The sequence below is a fragment of the Gadus macrocephalus genome, chromosome 2 (assembly GCF_031168955.1).
Source record: "Gadus macrocephalus chromosome 2, ASM3116895v1".
Classification (NCBI taxonomy): domain Eukaryota; kingdom Metazoa; phylum Chordata; class Actinopteri; order Gadiformes; family Gadidae; genus Gadus; species Gadus macrocephalus.
This window is the reverse complement of record NC_082383.1, coordinates 22,409,655-22,431,205: the sequence shown is the minus strand read 5'-3', so window position 1 is coordinate 22,431,205 and position 21,551 is coordinate 22,409,655. Positions and strand designations below refer to the sequence as shown.

The 21,551-nt window shown below is 47.0% G+C and overlaps 1 protein-coding gene across 1 annotated transcript in view; it reads left to right on the top strand.

The window, feature by feature from the left end:
- Positions 1–631: 631 nt before the first annotated feature.
- cpt1a2b (carnitine palmitoyltransferase 1A2b) overlaps positions 632–21,551 on the top strand; it is a 37,102-nt gene continuing 16,182 nt past the window's right edge. The window contains exons 1-14 of the mRNA XM_060045902.1: positions 632–786; positions 3,107–3,249; positions 5,328–5,467; positions 8,557–8,734; positions 9,756–9,857; positions 10,076–10,213; positions 10,361–10,438; positions 11,290–11,397; positions 11,932–12,019; positions 12,391–12,586; positions 14,147–14,335; positions 15,559–15,664; positions 15,874–15,990; positions 19,156–19,320. Of these exons, the coding sequence (XP_059901885.1) occupies positions 3,109–3,249; positions 5,328–5,467; positions 8,557–8,734; positions 9,756–9,857; positions 10,076–10,213; positions 10,361–10,438; positions 11,290–11,397; positions 11,932–12,019; positions 12,391–12,586; positions 14,147–14,335; positions 15,559–15,664; positions 15,874–15,990; positions 19,156–19,320 (1,746 nt within the window). The 5' untranslated portion in view covers positions 632–786; positions 3,107–3,108. The remainder of the gene's footprint in view (positions 787–3,106; positions 3,250–5,327; positions 5,468–8,556; positions 8,735–9,755; positions 9,858–10,075; positions 10,214–10,360; positions 10,439–11,289; positions 11,398–11,931; positions 12,020–12,390; positions 12,587–14,146; positions 14,336–15,558; positions 15,665–15,873; positions 15,991–19,155; positions 19,321–21,551) is intronic.

The window sequence follows — 21,551 nt, the reverse complement described above, 5'->3', positions numbered from 1 at the left end:
CATGTACCCCCGCCCCCCCGCCCCCCCCCCCCCCACACACACCTTAACCTGCACAAAAGAACAAGTTTGTCTCGAAACATCAATAATGACATGGGATACCTGAGAAGGTTAGAAGATCAGCATCGACGTGCTAGATGATGAAAAGAAATGTCTACAAAAAATACTAAAGTGAAAATGGTGAAGTGCACTATTATTATTGCCTGTGAGAAATAATGACCAATAAACAGAAAACAAAATAAGTTGTTGTTTTTTTATCGTGGACGTGGTTAAATATTTGCAGATGAAATGGATGTCAATTGACTTTCCGAATTATAGAATTGTTTTTAGCCTATATAAAATAAATAGCATGGCTAGATTTCCCGTTGTCAATCATAGGTAGGCTTAAAGATAGAGACTGATAGCCCATATGTTGATTTGTAAGCAACACACAGTGGAGTACAGATAACTAATGAGACTTATTTTAAATGCTTAGCTGACAGAGAATAATGCAACATTAAATCAAATTAATTGTCCTGTCCCACTGGGACGATACCATGGACATAAAAAGAACGATACCCCTACACAACTTCCTGGTGGGCGGGGGCTTCGTCGAGTGACGTCAGCGATGTTTTACAAACCATCCCTCCAAAAAAAGTGAAGCCGAGCCGAGCCGCGCCCCTTCGTCCCTGCGAGTGTTCTTCCAGTCGCTTCTTCTGTAGGAGTGAAGCGAAAAGAGCGTGGTGGGAAGAAAACACAAACGGTTCGGGACTTAGGATTTTCCCCGGGAAGCGAACAAAATATAACCAGGTAATTAACTTTTATTTTCGTTTTAACTAACCAGAAATCCGCCCTTTTCGGCTACGTTGTGTGTCAAAACAGTCTACTGGCATTCGTGTTTCCGCCGGTTGATGCTGCCTAGAGCACACTGATGCTGATGTTATATACCCAAAGCATTGTTTTGCTCTACTGTTTGTTAGTTTTTGCAGTTTGTGATCGTGTGTGTGTGCCTTGCTCAAGGGAATGTGGGCAGTGCAGGATGGCTGCACATTTAATGTTTTGAAAATGTTCCCGAACAGTTTGGCTTCATAACATGCAGGGCGGTAAAAAAAAAAAGCAGCCAAAGCACCGCGGTTTGTTTTATAACATCGTATAAGTCTGATCTTTGAGCCACTGTCCAATGCGTGATCCTTTTACTTGGGAGGTGCTCTATGCTGTATAAATAAATTTACTTTATTACTATGTTTCTCCCCCTAGTGTCGCTATCGGCAACTATACACCACCCACGAGACGTATGGCTCTTATAGCGAGCTATGGATTCTGACGACGATTCAGCCAAGGGCTTTGTCACTGCCATTCGGATGTTCCAGTTCCTGTCAGACGTCGCTGCTGGCATAAACATGATCATAGGAGTATAGGAGTATAGGAGTATAGGAGTATAGGAGTATAGGAGTATAGGAGTGTGTGTGTGTGTGTGTGTGTGTGTGTGTGTGTGTGTGTGTGTGTGTGTGTGTGTGTGTGTGTGTGTGTGTGTGTGTGTGTGTGTGTGTGTGTGTGTGTGTGTGTGTGTACAAACACAAACACACATGTTTGGGCGCACGTGTATGTGTGTTTGGGTGGACTGGACACAAACACACATGTTTGGGCGCACGTGTGTGTTTGGGTGGACTGGACACAAACACACACGTTTGCGCGTGTGTGTGTGTGTGTGTGTGTGTGTGTGTGTGTGTGTGTGTGTGTGTGTGTGTGTGTGTGTGTGTGTGTGTGTGTGTGTGTGTGTGTGTGTGTGTGTGTGTGTGTGTGTGTGTGTGTGTGTGTGTGTGTGTGTGTGTGTGTGTGTGTGTGTGTGTGTGTGTGTGTGTGTGTGTGTGTGTGCATGAGAGTGAGTGTGTGAGTGAAAGGCGCTCCATTCACCGTTCGTTTCCGCCTGAGTGCCGCCTCCACGCGCTCTGTGCTCACCGCTCGGGTACTTCCAGTTCGGCTTGAAACTGGAAGGAGGAGTTCGTGTTTTAAAACGTTTAAAAACTTTTTGTTCATTTCTTCATACCTTTGGTGGTAAGGTGTTAATTAGTTGGTTCGGTTTAGGTCATCTGGTTTTAAACATGGAACTAAAGAAAAAGCTATTATAGTGAGTTTTTTAACCACTTCCATGGATGTTTGCATATGTTTATTGATGGTAACTTTTCATTCATGAGTAACTTGAATTTCATTCAAGTTACTCATTCATCAATGTATATGCCGTTAGCCCACAAGTGTCAATCTAATAATAGAGTTGAATAGTGCTTCATATGACTTTGTGCTTCATATGCGTAGCCAAACCAAGAGGAGTCAACACTAAGCAGTCGACTGATATTTCTATCCGGAAATACCAGATGAAGTTATTGCAATGGGTTTTGCATTGTTATTCTGCGTCAGTAGAGTGACAATAGAGTGGTCACTCTATTGTTGAACGTGGTGACAATAGCTATGACCTCGGCTGATGGAGGGAGTCGGGCTCAGGCCTCCGCGCGTCGCAGAGACGGTGAAGAAACACAATGAAACCCTCTTTCCCTCCACAATACTGCATTTGTTAGGCGGCGTGGGTGGGGCTCCAAGTTGCTGCTTTTGAGAGTGTTGCCATGTGGCAGTCCTGTCAAGCCAATGTTGTGAGTTCGTTTATGTTTGTTAAAAGCAAACGCCCGTGGAAAAACGTTGTTTGGGTGTCCTCTTTAGAACGGCATCAACGATACTGGTATCCCTTCTGGATACATGCAACACTGCATGTGTGTGTTTGTGTGTGTGTGTGTGTGTTAGCTAGTGCCAGGTATGGTCAATTGTACTGTACATTGAGTGCATTACTGTTCCATAAGCCAATGTAAGAAGATATATAACTGGACTTCACAATCCCAATAACAAATGTAGTGAAACAATCTAAACACATCCCTCTGCATTTAAGATTGATTGAATCTTGAATCCTGAATCCTTGAGATGGATGTTTTTGGAATGAAGACACGCAAACGCACGCACGCACGCACGCACGCACGCACGCACGCACGCACGCACGCACGCACGCACACACGCACACACGCACACACTCACACACACCCTTCCCCCTATAAGCTGGTTTACGTCAAGCGTTGTGTCCCCCCAGAGATGGCCGAGGCCCACCAGGCGGTGGCCTTCCAGTTCACCATCACCCCCGAGGGCATGGACCTGCAGCTGTCCTACCAGGCCCTGCACCTGATCTACCGCTCTGGGCTCCGCTCCTGGAAGAAACGGATCAGCCGCATGCAGGTGCGTCCCCGCGGCCCCCTCGTACACCGAGCTCCCGGCCCCCGCACCAGAGTCGGCCACACGTTTATTGAGGGGGTTACCGCTGTCTGCTTTGCGATATTCAAACAGAGTGATTTATGAGGCTACTCCGATAGGAAGGCTTTGTGTTGTAGGCCCAAGACTGTGAGTCTTTGTCTGTGTGGTCTGGACCTGGGAGGCGTCCATCTTTCTTGAACTGGTTTGCACCAGTTGACGTTGACGATGGATGCTTCACGTGCCTGGGTAGTAAGACCATGTAGGTCGGTGGTTTTAGAATAATGTCGAAGGATAGTCTGATAGTCTGGTGGACATTTGTCTACGCAGTGTTAGTTGGACTTTTTCTGGATGCAGGATGATGTCTATATTGATGTCTATATATATTGGTTATAAATGATTGGCTGGCTGATGTGCTTGGACATGAGGCTTTGGTTGCACTATAATATGTAAACGCTTATTTCAAGGTTGTTGTTGTTTTTTAAACCCACAAAAATGGTTTCCTTTTTTGTGGTTCCAGGTGAGCCACAAAAACAAATACTTTCGCTTTTGGTATCGTGTCTGAAACCAAGTTTTACTGAAGTCTGGTTTCAGGTGAGCTGACAGTCAAAGTTCTTGTTGAAGGCAATTTTCTTATACTTCTATAAATTGAGTTTTGTGGTTTGTTTAATCAGCCCGACTTATCCTCTGGTTCCAGCCACTTCCACGGTAGACTCTGCATCATATATCAAACATAAATAATTCAAACTAACTTGACTCCCGTTGAAGAAATACCAAGACAGGATCATTACTCATGTGGAAGCAAAGCAATGCGTGAGTGTGTACATCCTAATGCGAGTTTCCTGCCCTGAAGCGACTATAAGCTAAATAAACATCCACCTATTTGCCTACCATCGCAAAAAAAGTTTGCTGGAAATAAATGCTTAATTTGAATAATTTATTGAGCAGCAACCAAAGCAGTTGGGAGAGTTTCAACCTTTCTCTTGACAGCTCTTGATTACAACTGTGAATCTGATCATCACAGGTATTTGACTCCTGATCCACTAGTCGATCTGCTGGACCCCCTTATACACTGTTCACCTTCCCCTAGGTGAGCCAGGGTCTCTCCCTGAACAGTCCGCATGTTACCAGGGAATCTTCATGTCCGCACAAATTTGTTTTTGCCTAAACATTCAGCCCCAGTTCCAAAATACAATCCACCTGTAGAAGGACAACAGCTTCGGTCCGTGCACGTCAACCCTGACGCCAATGTAGACGACATGCATTTTTCCCACACTAAATGCTAGACTGATGTTTATTTCCCACAACAGGGAAAAGGGTGTTTCCCTGTTCCTCTGCATCAGTGGAGAGTAGACATGGCCATAGCTTCTTCATTGTTCCGCTAGGATGTCAACATTCGGAGAACAAGCGTACTATTTGAACAAGATATCAATGCAAATGTTTGCTGATAGGCAGGTCAAAAGACTAATGTCAAAGTAAACAAACATTGAGCTGCCATGGCAACATCCATGGGGACATTTGAGCGAGGCCTACAACAATGAAACTGTACAATCAATATTTTTCAGCACTAATGCAAATATTGATGGTGCATCCCATCGTTAAGTGCTCCTGAGTCAGATCTACTTCACATCAACAAACGATGTATGTATGTATGTATGTATGTATGTATGTATGTATGTATGTATGTATGTATGTATGTATTGAAAATCTATTTTGCTGCGTGATGAACTGTAGCCTGATTTTGCATCATATGCAATGATCACTCATTTATTCTTATGATGTATGCACAATATCTTTACCCAACAGTCTTGCCTTGTTTACGAATTCAAAAGCAAGTGAAAGTGGGCTCGCTTTAATGTGGCGGTTGGGGGGGGGGGGGGGGTTGGTTGAACACTTAATGAGACCAATTATATCCCGCACATGTACAGACATGTTGCATCCATCAACAATTCACCAACAAAGGTGTTTCACTTCACCCCACCAGAGCTACGTGCGGCCCTAAGGTGGTTATTGTGTTTCTTGAAGGCGACAAAGTGTTTTTCTTTCTGCTTCTTCCTGGGCCACAGAACAGGGTGATCAAGGGAGTGTATCCTGCGAGCCCTTCTTCCTGGCTCTTCGTCGTCATAGCGATCCTGGCAACCATGTACATGCGCTCCGACCCCAGCATGGGCCTGATTGCCAAGATACAGCAGCACCTGCCGCTGAGGTACACGCACGCGCGCGCGCGCGCGCACACACACACACACACACACACACACACACACACACACACACACACACACACACACACACACACACACACACACACACACACACACACACACACACACACACACACACACACACACACACACACACACCCCCCCCCCCCCCCCCCCCTCTTGGAAGTGTCATGTCACGGTAAATACACGAGTATTTTTTTCAGTCATTTCACATAATATGCCATACCCTCTTATTATTATTAATTTACATTTATCAATATGACTCGGTCATCAATAATATTGAATGATTTCCACGCCCTCTGCTCAGGCAAACTACAACAGCATGTGCAGAGTAAACACTCTGAAAGAAATGAAACTAGTGTATGCTCTGGGAGGCAGACGAGGTGTGGCTGGCTTTAGGTTCGAGCCTGGCAGATGACGACACGACAAGAATGTGTCAGGAGCAGTCACAAAAGCACACAGCGCTCGCAGACCCTGAGCAGCATGTGACATAACCCTTTCAATAGGCAGACGAACCAGATTCAGGTTCACATGGAACTCCTGCCGACTATGCATCATATGCATTGAAGACTTTTTTTTGCAGCCAAAATATTCTCTACTTTCCAATCAATTGTTTACAGGCACAGATGTTCAGTGTGCAGCTGGGCATGTTACCAGAGGAAGTGCCATTACAACGTGGCATGAATGAGAAACAGATTAAAGCTGAAAATTTTTCGAAAAGAAAGAACCATTAGTAGTCTGCAAAGAAAGCCCCAAAGCGTTCTAATGTGTACTGGTCGCCCACTAAAGACAAATCAAACAATATTTCAAGTCAAGTCCATTTTATTTTTTGTAGCCCTTAATAACTTCCGTTCTTCCCGGGACCCTAAAAGGCCCCAAATCCAATTTCCCTATCAGGCACATTTTTTACATTGTTTAAACACCTTGGGTTTGGCTATTTCTAATTGAGGTATATGATCTTATCTATACTGAGCTGCTTCCTGGCTGCCATAACTCTTATAAATAACTTTTAAGTGTCAAACTGGAACTACCGGTATTCTCTTTCCAACAGCACACCTGCATGAGGGCTTTGTGTTCAATTATGTCAAAGCGTTTGTCAAGGGCTCGAAAAAGCAATCACACCAAATTCCTATTTTCTGAGGATCGCGACTGATGGCATTTAATACATTGACCCAGACAAATGAAATGTTTTCATTGGCAACGTGTGTGTGTGTGTGTGTGTGTGTGTGTGTGTGTGTGTGTGTGTGTGTGTGTGTGTGTGTGTGTGTGTGTGTGTGTGTGTGTGTGTGTGTGTGTGTGTGTGTGTGTGTGTGTGTGTGTGTGTGTGTGTGTGTGTGTGTCTTTGTCAACACCTTGACAAATATAGTTTAAAGATTAATGTTAAAAGGGACGCCTCAATCTTTATGATATATCCGGATATTTTCAAACCCCTCTGGACAAAAATTAAATGCAAACCTGTCCGTAACCTCGTCATGATCCCAGCAGATGGTGCTATCGCCACAGAGACTTATTGTGCTTCTCAGGACCACCAGAGGGCAGTGTTCGATCTCTTACTCCGCGTGTTCTCAATTTATTAAAGGTCCAATGGCATGAAAATGTCTCTTTTATGAGGTTTTCTAAGATTAATATGAGTTCCCCTAGCCTGCCTATCGTCCCCCAGTGGCTAAAACTTGCGTTCGGTGTAAAACGAGCACTAGCTTTTGAAAAAAAAATGGAAGCTCAGGCGAGCTTATTTGGAATGTGGCCCCACATGTCGTCTTAAGGGGCCAAGTTACCTCCCCTTTCTCTGCCTTGCCCGCTCAGAGAATTTGCCCCGCCAACGAGACACGGCTGTGCGAGCGCCTCGCGTGTGTTTGTGTGTGTGTGTGTGTGATTACACACACTGTAACACAAGTGTTGTACACTTCTTTGTTATCTGGGTAACCGTTCTGAGGTTGGTGTTTTGGCGCATAACACGTTGGTTCTTTGACGTCTCTGGTGTTTCCACAACGAGACTGTAGTTGGGGCTATCTCAGCCATGGTTCATGGTTGAGAATGAACTGGGGTCAATCGCGGTCAACAACCGCGGTCATCAATCCCTTTCTCCTCACTGTCGTGGTTCAGTCTATATCGTCTGGACACACACAGCTTTCGGCCGTGATAATATCTATAGATATCTATGTATTATATGATATTATTTAGATATATCATATATTCGAACGTCTTCAAATACTGTGTTTGGGGCCCACTAATACCTATATTAAAACATCCATAAAGTAGCATGCCATGGGACCTTTAATTAAAAAAATACTTTGTCGATTGAAAAAAAGTAATAGAACAGCCTCATTACATAAAAAAGAGAAAATTAACAAATAAAAAGTAGAGGTCCACTGCCCAAGGATATCGGAATACTGGCACAATGTACAGAAGGAAATAAAAAAAAAAAGTCTCTTTATAGATATACCTCTTGAACCTTCACACTTTATACTCGGGGTACTCCCAGCTGAACTTGAAGAGAACAACCAAACATACTTGCTGAGAGTCCTTCTCTTAATAGCGAATAAGGTAATCACAGCCCCCTGGCTGAAACCCCAACCCCCAGCAATCATTCAATGGAGGGAAAGAATCCGACACGTTTACAACATGGAACGTACAACAGAATTATTACAACTGAAAACAGACGTATTCCTCATAGATGGTCATCCATTGCCCTACATTTTCATTTGATTTGGCTGATATGCAGATGTTTGTTTGTTATTAGTTTGCTGTTATTATTATTGCTGTTGTGGTTGTTGTTATTGTCATGATGATAATGATAATGGTGATGTATTTTATTTTAATTATCGTATAATTTACTAGAGGTAATATTATACCTTTACATATAATGTTAAGGATGAGAGACATTCATGGACTGTTAACCGTTTTATCCGCTTACCCGTGGCGCCGCACTGTACCATCAAATGACTTTGTTGTGTATTGTTTGTTTGTATGACTGCACTTGATAAGAAAATGATAATAAAAATCCAAAGTTCAAAAAAATGAATACAAAGTAAAAGCCCGGTGTAATGACGGTGTTGTGTGTCCCCCGGGGCAGTCTGCACGTGTCCCTGAGCTCCCAGGGCCAGACCATGCTGTCAGCGCTGGTGTTCAGCACGCTGCTCTGGCTCTCGGTCATCCTCGCCCTGCGCTTCTGCCTCAAGCTGCTGCTGTCCTACCACCGCTGGATGTTCGAGAAGCACGGAAGCACCTCCACCACCACCAAAGTCTGGGTGGTGAGACCCGCAGTACCCCCCCCCCCCCCTCATCGCAGTGCCCTGTACACCTCTCGCTCCCCTTAAGGGTTCACGGAGAAACCTGCACCCATCACTGCGTCAGTGGTCGCTTTGGTTTGAACCTTTGGTCGCTGGTTCATGGTCAACTCTTTCCCTGTTAAATGATAAGAAAGATTAAACTTTATTAATCCCCGTTAAATGATAAAAAAGATTTAACTTTATTAATCCCCCAGAGAGGAAATTTCTGTGTTACAGCATTCGTGGCAGACACGGGATATAATACAATACAAATGCAAATAGATGCAAAATTAAATGCTATAGTAAGGACCAACAGAACAAACAGGGCAAACTGGATAAACAATATGAACAGAATAAATAATAAATCCATTTAAAGGTATGATGTGCAACGTTTCTGCATTTAAATATCGTAAAACGACTACAGCGATACTAATATTTGGTTGAGTTGTGTACTTTCATTATCCCAATTGTTTCCAACACGTTTCGAACGCAGGGACGTCTCTAGTTTTATTCAATGATTACTTCTATACACAATCGCTTAAGTGGTCCACTAGATGGCGATGTTCCCCTACATGCGTTTTAAGAGAAGCAGCAGACATTTCTGTCCATGTATGAAAGTGCATTGGCCTTCTCTGCTGCATACTTAAGCTTCACAACACCGACGCCAACGCCGACCAATTACCAATCAGATCCTCGAACTTTGACATGTCTGAAATATCTTCTATGCCCTCTAGTTGTAGAGAATATGTTCATATTTTCTGCAGCTGAGGCTGTCCTAACTTCTTTAAGTCAGCCAGCTGCCTGACTCGCAAACGAATAATATAATATAAAAAATATTTATAAAATAAGGACATCACAAAAATTATATAACTGTCTGTCTTGTGGCCGCTAGCACCCTCTAGTGGCTACATTACTCAAACCGTTTCCCAAAAAATGACATAACATCTGTGTAAAAATGTAATGCCCATCATTGAAGCTCGCTCCTTCTTTCCCCTCCCTGCAGACATTGTTACGGCTGTTGTCGGGCAGGAAACCGCTTCTTTACAGCTACCAGACTTCTCTACCTCACCTCCCCGTCCCCACCATCAAGGACACACTCAGTAGGGTAAGCACACACACACACTCACACAAACTTACCCACCACCTAGTTAATCTGATCAAACCTATCTGCAAATATTGAAGCAAATGGAACAAAATAATTCGGCCGCGCTTCTTTTTCATATTTTTTTTTTAATGAGTAGAAAAGTAGCTCATAATAATTGCAATAATTTAATGTTCTTGGGGAAGATCAGATGCATTTTGTCCCTTCTCCCTCTCCGTCAGTACCTCGAGTCGGTGCAGCCGTTGCTGACGGGTCCTGGGTTCGAGCGGATGACGGGGCTGGCCAATCAGTTTGAGCTGAGCCTCGGGAACCGGCTGCAGCGGTACCTCAAGCTGAAGGCTCTCTGGGCCACCAACTACGTAGGTACCCCCCCCCCGAACCCGCTGGGCCGAGTCCTGATCTGCATGGGAAACCCACAACTATGAACACAGCATGCCTTCATTTTAGGCCTATTTGAATGTATACATTTATTTTTAAGCTTGATGTGCGTTTTGTTTTCTTCTCAGGTGAGTGACTGGTGGGAGGAGTACATCTACCTGCGCAGTCGCGGCCCCATCATGGTCAACAGCAACTACTACGGCATGGTAACTAGGGCTGGGCCATTAATCACATTTTGATAGCGGTTTCGATTTGAGCGTCAAACGACCACAAAATTAACATAATCGGGTTTTTCGATTTAAAAAAAGATTATTATTATTTCTTTTTTAATTGTATCTTTTATAGAAAGGGCAGAACAGCTGGATACATGTCTTTATATTTTTTTAGATTGGACCATTACTTTTTGACGATTTCGTGTATTTCTTTAAGGCAAACGTTTTTTTGGGAGAGACAAAATACAACATGTTTTTCAAACTCAAAAATAATCGTTTGAATAATCGTGATTTCGATATTGACCAAAATAATCGTGATAAGGATATTTCCCATAGTCGAGCAGCCCTAATGGTAACGGAGTCTGCCCCTGACTGCGTGTCTGTCTCCACAGACACACAGACGCTCAGTGTGCGCTCTGCTTTGTGTCCATAGAGTCCACATCGCCTAGAATCAACAACAGCAACCTAACATAGAATCCATTGTAAATATGAGCTGGCAAAAGGTGATTCAGCGTCTAGTTCACACTGAATCTGTGCTTTTCTCGCTGCTTGCTCAGGTGACGTGATGTCATGTCACTTGCTTCTTGTAATCCAACATTCTTGCTTCAAGGGAAATGGGATTGTATTTTCTTTGTAATTAATTGTCTATATCTTGCCGGTGTTGTAGTCACTGCCCCTTAGTCAGCATCCTTTTTAATTATTTGGTGCTTTGGATTAAAGTGATAAGCGGTGTTCATTAAATGTCAGTTGCTGTTATGTTAATTTGTGTCAGTAACCTGTAGTGATTACACGGCTGACGATAAGACGAGGGTTTTGAAGTGATCGTCTCTCTGCGGTGCTCCCAGGACTTCCTGTATGTGACCCCCACGTCGGTGCAGGCGGCCCGGGCGGGGAACACCATCACGGCCCTGCTCCTCTACCGCCGCAAGGTCAACCGGGAGGAGCTCAAGCCGGTAGAGATCAGAAGCACCCTCTCGGATGCACCTACAACACTGGTTCAGTTTCGAGCCGTTTTTGAAATCTGCCTCCTCTGACATCACAAGTGGGCGTGTCCACCTGGATGTGTGACGGATAGATGAGCGATGTTTGCTACGGTCCACTGGGTAGGCTGGTAGACTGATCTATCCAGCACACATCTAGGTGGACACGCCCACTTGTGATGGCAGATTTTCAAAACGGCTTGTAACGGCTAATCCCACTCACACCTGGTGGTATGATATGTTACCTTTTTAAAAGTAAAATTCTAAACCCAAAATAATGCATTGATATATTAATGGTCTGTTTAATTGTCTGAATTTTAAACGGGTAGGATATATCTGAATGCTGTATAACTCAATGCCAAGTTGGCAAAAGTTTTAGACCAGACTATTGTTATTCGTGCTTCCATGTTGGGCAGGTAAAAGGTGCGTTGTCATGCGTGTTTTGTCTTAGCCAACCTTTATTTGCAGGACGTAGTTAGCGTGTGGTTGACCTCCCTCTCTCCGTAGAGCCGCGTTCCCGGTACGGTCATCCCGCTGTGTGCCGCCCAGTGTGAGCGAATGTTCAACACCACCCGCACACCTGGGATTGAGACAGGTGCACACACACACACACACACACACACACACACACACACACACACACACACACACACACACACACACACACACACACACACACACACACACACCACATTTCCTACACACACACACCACATTTCCTACACACACACACCACATTTCCTACACACGCACACCACATTTCCTACACTTCACACGCACACCACATTTCCTACACTTCACACGCACCACACATTTCCTACACTTCACACGCACATTTCCTACACTGCACACGCACCACACATTTCATACACTCACACACACACACTTCATGCAACCAAAAAGAACATGCCAAAAAAAATGCGCTAACTGACAAAACTCCCTCCTCCTCCGCACAAACGCCCAAAGACGTCCTCCAGCACTGGCAGGACAGCGAGTTTGTGGCGGTGTACCACCGGGGCCGGTTCTTCCGCCTGTGGGTGTACCAGGCGGGCCGGCTGCTCAGCCCCAGGGAGATCCAGTCCCAGGTGCAAAGGATCCTGGACGACCCCTCCCCCCCACAGCCGGGCGAGGAGAAGCTGGGGGCCCTCACGGCAGGCGACAGGTGGGTCCAGCACGACGTAGTGGTCGGATGCACACGAATGATGCCATTACCTTCTCTCTTCTGAATCTGGGTCAAATGTGAACTCCCACACATTCCCCAGTACGCAAAAAAGGACGAGGTTACCCGGGGACATGTTGATAAGACAAGGTACAGTTCATGGCCGACCAGCAGGGGGCAGTGAGGGACACTGTGTCTGAGGGAGAAGAAGAGGTAGAGTTCAGGACAGAATGCTAGGGGGCAGGCAAAAGGTTGACCATGGTTAAAGCAATTATGCAGTCTTTGCTCCACTTTTTATAAATTCATTGTTAATGTTGCCATCGACCATGTGTGTGTACAGACAGACAGACAGACAGACAGTTAGGTGGAAAATAACAGAGTTCTAACACTTCGACTAACTAAGGGTGCACTCACACTAGGCCATCTGGCCGTGGCCGTTGGCCGTCGCAACTGTGGCCTGGCCGCGGTAGGCTCTTGTACATACATACGTCATCACGTCGTAACACGTCATCACCAAGCGTCCGCTGCATGGACCATAATAAAGTCTGCCGCCAGTCAGAGTTTTAACAACAATGGACGACAACACAGAGAACACAGTTCGCACTTTGCTGAGTCTGTTGCTTATTTGGAGCCGTTCTCAGATGGAGCCCACAGACTTTGCATATGGTTGCGGATTCTCCCAAATACATCGGAGTTCTTATGGGTCTTCTCCAACTGTGCCTGAATAGCATCGTCTGCCCAAATGGCTAACAGACACTCGACTTCTCTATGGGACCAACGTGAACCAACAGTTGAACCGCTTGACGCCATGTTTACCGTTTAATGGGAAAGAAGGCTCGTCGCCTTTATTATGTCCGTGGTCGTCGCATGGACTAAACGTCATCCAGCTCAGGTTGCGTAGCCGCGCGTGTCGGCTCATTAGCATCTGTACCGTAGCGGCCCGTGCTGTAGCAGCACACCTCTCCCAAGTGGCCAAGTTGGCCTGGCCTGGCCAGACTGGCCACACTCACACTGGCAGATTTGAGCACGGTTAGGTGTGAAAACGGCCACGGCCACGGCCTGATGGCCTACTGTGTGTGCACCCTAAGAGAGCAAAAGAAAATCAAGGGGTCCGGAGCAAGTATGAAAAAATACTTTATTGTTATAAAGGCCAAAACAAAGCCGAGTAGTTTGCAAAGCACCGCCGGTCAACAGATCCCGGCGACCTTGTTATCCCATCACGTCATGGATTCCTTTGAGCGCGTGTTGAACAACGCAAATCTAAAAGACCAGGCTGAGGTCAGCACGCATTGACCCGGTAGCCTCCGGCCCCTGGGGGGGGTCTAACGTACGCTCTGACCCCAGACTCCCTGGCACCGTGCCAAGCCTTGGATCAGAATCCAGAGGCGTTTCAGATGCTTTCTACCATTAGATATGTAGGCCTAATACTAATCATGGTTTACCATAGAATATAATCATTCATTTCTTCCGTAACACACACACACGCGCGTGTGTGTGTTTGTGTGTATATGTGTGTTCATATATAGATATATACCTGTGTGCGTCTCGCCCCCCTCTCTCCAGAGTCCCCTGGTCGGAGGTGCGTAAGCGCCACTTCTGCGCCGGGGTCAACCGGCGCTCGCTGGACGTCATCGAGCGGGCGGCCTTCTTCGTCACGCTGGACGAGGAGGAGCAGGGCATGAGGGGCGACGACCCCGCCGGCAACCTGGACCGCTACGCCAAGTCCCTGCTGCACGGGAAGTGCTACGACAGGTGAGAGTGGGAGGGAGGGGGAGAGAGGGAGGGAGGGGGAGGGAGGGAGAGAGAGGGAGGGAGAAAGGTAGAGAGGGAGGGGGGGAGGGAGGTAGAGAGGGAGAGAGAGAGAGGGAGGGAGGGAGGGAGGGGGAGGGAGGTAGAGAGGGGGAGGGAGGGAGGGAGGGATTTCCAGCAAACTTGTGATTCATCTTGTGCTTAAAAGAAAAGTAGTCATTCATTTTCTTTTCATCTTTAATCCACTCCATCGACTCAACTCTATTTGTTCAAATTTCGCAAATCCACGAGGGACGCATTAATGTCAGCCTTGTTTTTCTTCGCAGAAACTCCCGCAGACAAGTAAAAATAATCCAACTTCCGCGGAAGAATTATAGTAGACTTAACTCCTAATCCTCCGATCAAAATAAACGATGGTTTACTCCTCAACTTCCTGCCATAAAGTAGCAGCAATCTGGCCACCTCAATCAACTGCGTCTGTCATGGCTGCTCTGGTTATCCACGGCCCATTAAGTAAACACAGGAGCTGGGCGTCGTCAGGGATACGGGCGTGGGATCGCTGCGTCTAAAGACGTCCAACCGGTTCTGCCATGCGTCATGTGTCGGTCCCGGGAAGCAGATAGGCAGGAAGACGTAGTGGTGACCAGTGTTGGGTAGTTACTCCAAAAAAGTAATTAGTTTATTATTACTAGTTACTTCTGTAACAAACACTTGTTCAGGTAATGGGATAATTTTTTTCTGTCGGATGTTGGCTTGCGAGTCCGGGTATTTTGTCTAGTATTTTCCTAAATCTGTGCGATTCAATGGAAGCACGTCTTCTACAATGAACCCCTGCAACCAGCCGGTCTCTCCGTGTCGCCTGCCTCTGTTCTCCAACCCTTGCACACGCCTTCGCACAAGCAGCTGCGTCACTCAAATCGACCGCTATGGCAACGTGCCGAGGCAAGCAGGCGCTGCAGACCCCGGGACGGCGTGCTCGCACCCCAACAGAACAGAACTTTACACGCAGGCAAACACGGCTTGGGTGACGCAGGAAAGCGCGTTACAATAGTCTAGTAAAGTAGTGTAGTCACCGATATTTAAAATGTAATGCGTTTACTTTACTGCGTTACCCAACAAAGTAATACCCCCTACACTGGTGGTGACTCCCGTCCCCCTCATTGTTATAACACACACACCCCCCCCCCCCCCCCCCACCCTCTTTTTCTCTTTGTCGTGTCCGTCAGGTGGTTCGATAAATCGTTCTCCATCATCGTCTACAAAAACGGCAAGAACGGCCTCAACGCAGAGCACTCCTGGGCCGACGCCCCCACTGTGGCCCACCTGTGGGAGGTAATGATGAACGGCAATATTACCAACCGTGTGTGTGTGTGTGTGTGTGTGTGTGTGTGTGTGTGTGTGTGTGTGTGTGTGTGTGTGTGTGTGTGTGTGTGTGTGTGTGTGTGTGTGTGTGTGTGTGGTTACCGTGCTTGTTTCTGTGTGTGTGTGTGTGTGTGTGTGCGTGCGTGCGTCCAGCCTCACCTGCCCGTCTCTCCCTCCAGTACACCCTGGCCACGGATGCCTTCCAGCTGGGCTACACAGAGGACGGCCACTGTAAGGGCGAGGTGGACCGCTCGCTCCCGCACCCACAGAGGCTGCTGTGGGACATTCCCTCAGAGGTGGGAGACGTGTGTCTGTGTGTGAGAGAGGGATATTGCATCCTGGTGTTAAGACGATCCCCTAACCCAAATGCGTATGGGGGGGAATGTAAAAACATTACCGTGTGACTTATTTCAGAAACGGTGATGAAATGGCCAAGATTACTATGTTGATGATCATATGACGCAATTGACCACGTTTAAAACGGATATGGGTTCACGGGCTCTTTTTTTAAAACCCTTACCTTCACTGAGCCGGTCCACCGCAACTGGTGAGTCGATACAGGAGTCCACAGTCGGAGCCAGAAGTCAGCAGGCTGCCGTTGACTAGGCCCGTTCACAATAAACAGCTCCTGCTGCGCTGCGCGCCTCTCACTCTCGAGGCCCGGGCGCGCACCGTGGAGTGTGAACACAGAATCCATCCTCTTTTGGTGGTAGCTCTTGGAGAAAAACGACCCAGCCAGGTCCGTTGTGCGTACTTGTGTCTTCAAAGTCATAAGCCGCCAGGATGGCTGCCAAACACTTGTTAGGAACAGTGTGAAAATCAACGATTTGCCGATTGCCAATTTTCGGAACAGGCTTGCACACGAAAGCCGGTGAGTCGGACAGTCGTCATGGCATGGCATGGTTTGACGCTTAACAACTCTCCTGCGGGGAAATCAACCAAACCAACACTCGTCAAAGCTTGACTGAGTGAAAGGATGGCTAGATGCCAGGCGAGAGTGAATGGTTTACCACGGGAATGCCTTGGGCCCCTCTTGTGGTGGAGGCTTGCTTTGGTCTTGACGTGAGGGCTTTTCTTTGCGTCGTATGAATGCTCAGCGATTGCGTGCGTGAGCATGTCTGGTTGTGAAATCTGGGCTCTCTGTGTCACATTATGAGGATGAAAAAAGCGTCATTTGATTTCAGCCAATCATTTTGAATATGCTGGACGCAGTCAGTTATAGGGGCCGTTGTGGCAATTTCTCTATCAGATATTGCGTCTAAGACAGACGAGATATTTAGTTGCAAAAAGCACGCAATACTTGTAGACAATTGGTGGTCATGTATATTTGTAATAAAAGTACGAACAAAGATACATCAGAAAATGCATCAACCAACAACATAACAGGCATACACGACAATAATCAGAGGCCTCAGATGGGAGTTCGTCCTGGGTCTCACTTCATGCACTAAAGGTACGCCAAGACAAGTCCACCGACAAGTCCACCAAAGTCATTAGTTCTTATTCACTTGGGTTTGGTTCTGGAGGGGTTGTGTCCCCCAATGAACCAAAAGCCTTTGTTTACCAGACGGTAATCGTTACAATCGAAGCTCCCCACGATGCAGTTGTTGGACACAGTAAGTTATAGGGGCAAAGTGCTGTCGTGGAAATCAAGGCATGCACTACAATAATCAGAGGCCTCAGATGGGAGTTTTTTCACATTTTAAATGACCCACAAGGAGAGTAGAAGGCAGGCAATATATATGCATCACACAAAATAGCATCAAAACCTAAGTTCATAGATAGACAAAAACGTAACAGCATGTAGATTTCCCATCGCAGTATGTACAATGCGCACTGTCTCTTTAAAACACATGGCGGTCTCATGGTTGCATCATAGGGTTAAGGGTCACATGGCATGCTACTTTATGGATGCGTTAATATATATCTATAATATATTAGTGGGCCCCTAACACAGTATTTGAAGACGTTCCCGAAATTCAGCCGTGCTGCAGAATTACAGCCACTACGAGCCAGTCGCACATTGAGCTTTACCCAAAACGCACCGTTTCGGTGTCTCTAGCTTTAATGCCAATGAGGAGGAGAGAGGCGGGTCAAGGAGGAGGGTGGGGGTGTGGCCCTGAGCAGCTTTTGGCCAGTGGGGCGAGTCTGAGCTTAGCAGAGAAGGATTGTACTTGTTTTACACCTTCCACGCCATTTCTAGCTACTTGGGGACCATAGTTGGGCTAGGGAGACTCGTATTAATGTTAGAACACCTCATAAAGTGAGACTCTCACACCATGGGATCTTTTAAGACTTTCAACCTCTGGCATTGTGCCATGAAATGCCACTCGTGTGTGTGTTTTATTTATCAGGGCTTATGATCTCGCTCCTAATAAAGCCGATATGTTTGAGTACCATATAATGAAGCAATTAAGCTATAACAATGCTCCAGGGATCTTGCCTGGATTCTGACGGCGGTAGAGTCTAATGTGCAGAAACCAGATTCGGCCCAAGGATTGTCCCAAGATAAACAACGATCTGCCTTCGTTTTGTACACTATCTGGTCCTCAGCCAAGCCCCACAGTGCAGGCTCGCTCGGTATGCTGCAACTGTTCCTGACCCAACAAGTCTTTTATGTGGTTGAGACGATTGCACAACTTGATGAACCGCCAAACCGCTCCTAGATGAAGGGAGATTGCCTGCTCCGTTTGGGAAATGACAGGAAACGGAGTGAACGGTTGGTTTTCAGGTAGCGATATCGGCCGCAGCCAGACTCAAGACGGGAGTGTAAAACGGAGTCATGAGGGTAGTCATCTACCCTGAACCACATCCGACCGTCGCACAACGGGGATCCAGGATACCGCCCGCTCGGAGTACCATAGGTTTAATAATATGTGGTCACCTGAGACATGTGTTGACTGAGGCACCCTCTCAGGTACAGCCTATTGACTACACTCGGCCACATGCTGACATCCGAAAGAAATCGTAACCAACAGAGAAAGGAATGCTTTCAGACAGACGAATGCATAGACACTCCATCAATCATGTTTAGAATATAGTGTGTGTGTGTGTGTGTGTGTGTGTGTGTGTGTGTGTGTGTGTGTGTGTGTGTGTGTGTGTGTGTGTGTGTGTGTGTGTGTGTGTGTGTGTGTGTGTGTGTGTGTGTGTGTGTGTGTGTGTGTGTGTGTGTGGCAATATCCTGTGCAAGGTTTTCAAGAGGTGCCCCTGCCCATTGACTAGAGACAATAAATAAGCTCTCTGTCTCTGTCTCCGTCTCTCTCTTCTCTTAATGTCTTTCTCTCTCTGTCTCTGGCTCTCCCGCTCTCTCTCTGTCTCTCTCCCTTCTCCCTTAATGTGTCTCTGTCTCCGTCTCCGTCTCCGTCTCTCTCTGTCTCTCTGTCTCTCTGTCTCTCTCTCCCTGTCTCTGTCTCTGTCTCTCTCTCCCTGTCTCTCTCTGTCTCTCTCTCTCCCTGTCTCAGGTCCAGGCTCAGGTGTCCAGCTCTCTGGCGGTGGCTCAGCAGCTGGCGGACGATGTGGACTGCCACGTCTTCCCCTTCAGGGACTTTGGGAAGGGCCGCATCAAGAAGCTCCGCATCAGCCCGGACGCCTTCATCCAGCTGAGCCTACAGCTGGCCTACTACAGGGTGAGTGAGGCCTACGACAGGGTGAGTGAGGCCTACGACAGGGTGAGTGAGGCCTACTACAGGGTGAGTGAGGCCTACGACAGGGTGAGTGAGGCCTACTACAGGGTGAGTGAGGCCTACGACAGGGTGAGTGAGGCCTACGACAGGGTGAGTGAGGCCTACTACAGGGTGAGTGAGGCCTACGACAGGGTGAGTGAGGCCTACGACAGGGTGAGTGAGGCCTACGACAGGGTGAGTGAGGCCTACGACAGGGTGAGTGAGGCCTACGACAGGGTGAGTGAGGCCTACGACAGGGTGAGTGAGGCCTACGACAGGGTGAGTGAGGCCTACGACAGGGTGAGTGAGGCCTACGACAGGGTGAGTGAGGCCTACGACAGGGTGAGTGAGGCCTACGACAGGGTGAGTGAGGCCTACGACAGGGTGAGTGAGGCCTACGACAGGGTGAGTGAGGCCTACGACAGGGTGAGTGAGGCCTACGACAGGGTGAGTGTATATATATATATATATATATATATATTATTATTTAATTTTTTTCTTTGGCTCAAAACAAAGAAGCAGTAGTCTGACTGCTATGTTCAAGGCAGTATGTTTGTATGTTCATCGTTTAATTGCACCATAGGCTTTTTTTTTGTATCGTCCTGTTTTGATCAGTATATGCCAATGTTGTTATCTATAAAAAAACATTTGCACAAGGCAAGCCGATGCACTTCACCATGTTGATAAGAGCATTAAAATGAGAAAAATTAATGGGACAAAGAAATCAAGGGATATTTATCTCATCTCATCTCATCTTCGTCCGCTTATCCGGGGTCGGGTCGCGGGGGGAGCAGCTCATGCAGGGGGCCCCAGACTTCCCTTTCCCGGGCCACATTGACCAACTCTGACGGGGGGATCCCGAGGCGTTCCCAGGCCAGTGTTGAGATATAATCTCTCCACCTAGTCCTGGGTCTTCCCCGAGGTCTCCTCCCCACTGGACGTGCCTGAAACACCTCCCAAGGGAGGCGCCCAGTGGGCATCCTTGCCAGATGCCCGAACCACCTCAGCTGACTCCTTTCTAAGTAAAGGAGCAGCGGCTCTAATCCGAGTTCCTCACGGATGGCTGAGCTTCTCACCCTATCCCTAAGGGAGACGCCAGCCACCCTTCTGAGAAAACTCATCATCACCCAACCCTCATGACCATAGGTGAGGATAGGAACGAAGATCGACCGGTAGATCGAGAGCTTTGCCTTGCGGCTCAGCTCTCTTTTCGTTACAACGGTGCGGTAAAGCGAACGCAATACCGCCCCCGCTGCTCCGATTCTCCGGCCAATCTCACGCTCCATCGTACCCTCACTCGCGAACAAGACCCCGAGGTACTTGAACTCCTTCACTTGGGCTAAGGACTCATTTCCTACCCGGAGTAGGCAATCCACCGGTTTCCTGCTAAGAGTCATGGCCTCAGATTTAGCAGTGCTGATCCTCATCCCAGCCGCTTCACACTCGGCTGCCAGTCGGGATATTTAGGGTAGAAAAAAAATTGCGATTAATCATGAGTTAACTATGACATTAATGCGATTAATCGCAATTAAATATTTTAATCGCTTGACAGCACTAATTGATACCTTGTAGTAAGTGCTGCTTTGCATACCCCCCGCCCCGCTGCTTGATGTCATGTTGGTAGTAAAAAATATTGTGGAGGTAATAAAAATGGTAGTAAAAGGTAGTAAATTCATCTTACCCTGACGCAGCCCCGCCCCGCTGATCGATGGACCAATCAGTGGTCGGCCACACCTGGGCGGATGTCACATGGTGTCGTGTTGCTCGTGTAGTAGAATCCATAAACAAATGATCTTTCACCTCAGCTAGCTAAACGCATGAGGAATCGAAGAGTCCGGATCAAGTGTTGATGGAGGACTTATTGTAAACCCGCAAACGAGAAACAACAGAGCCGAGGGAGGTTTGCAAAGACACTCCAGAATGATTCTCGTCCTGCTCCTTATATTCCCAATACTTACATAATGAGGTCAGACTTGCATAAAATGTTGATTTGCATACCATATTTTTCCAGGTCCCAGCTTTACCCTTGACCATTCATTAACCATTATGCATACAGAACGAGGGTGTACATGTGAGCTTTACCCTTGTAAAAGCACACAAGATAGGACCAGAGTGAACTTGCTCCCTGGCGCCATTCCAAACCTAACTTATAGGGGAGAGGTGATCAGCTCCCTTCCACCATTAAAGTATCTATG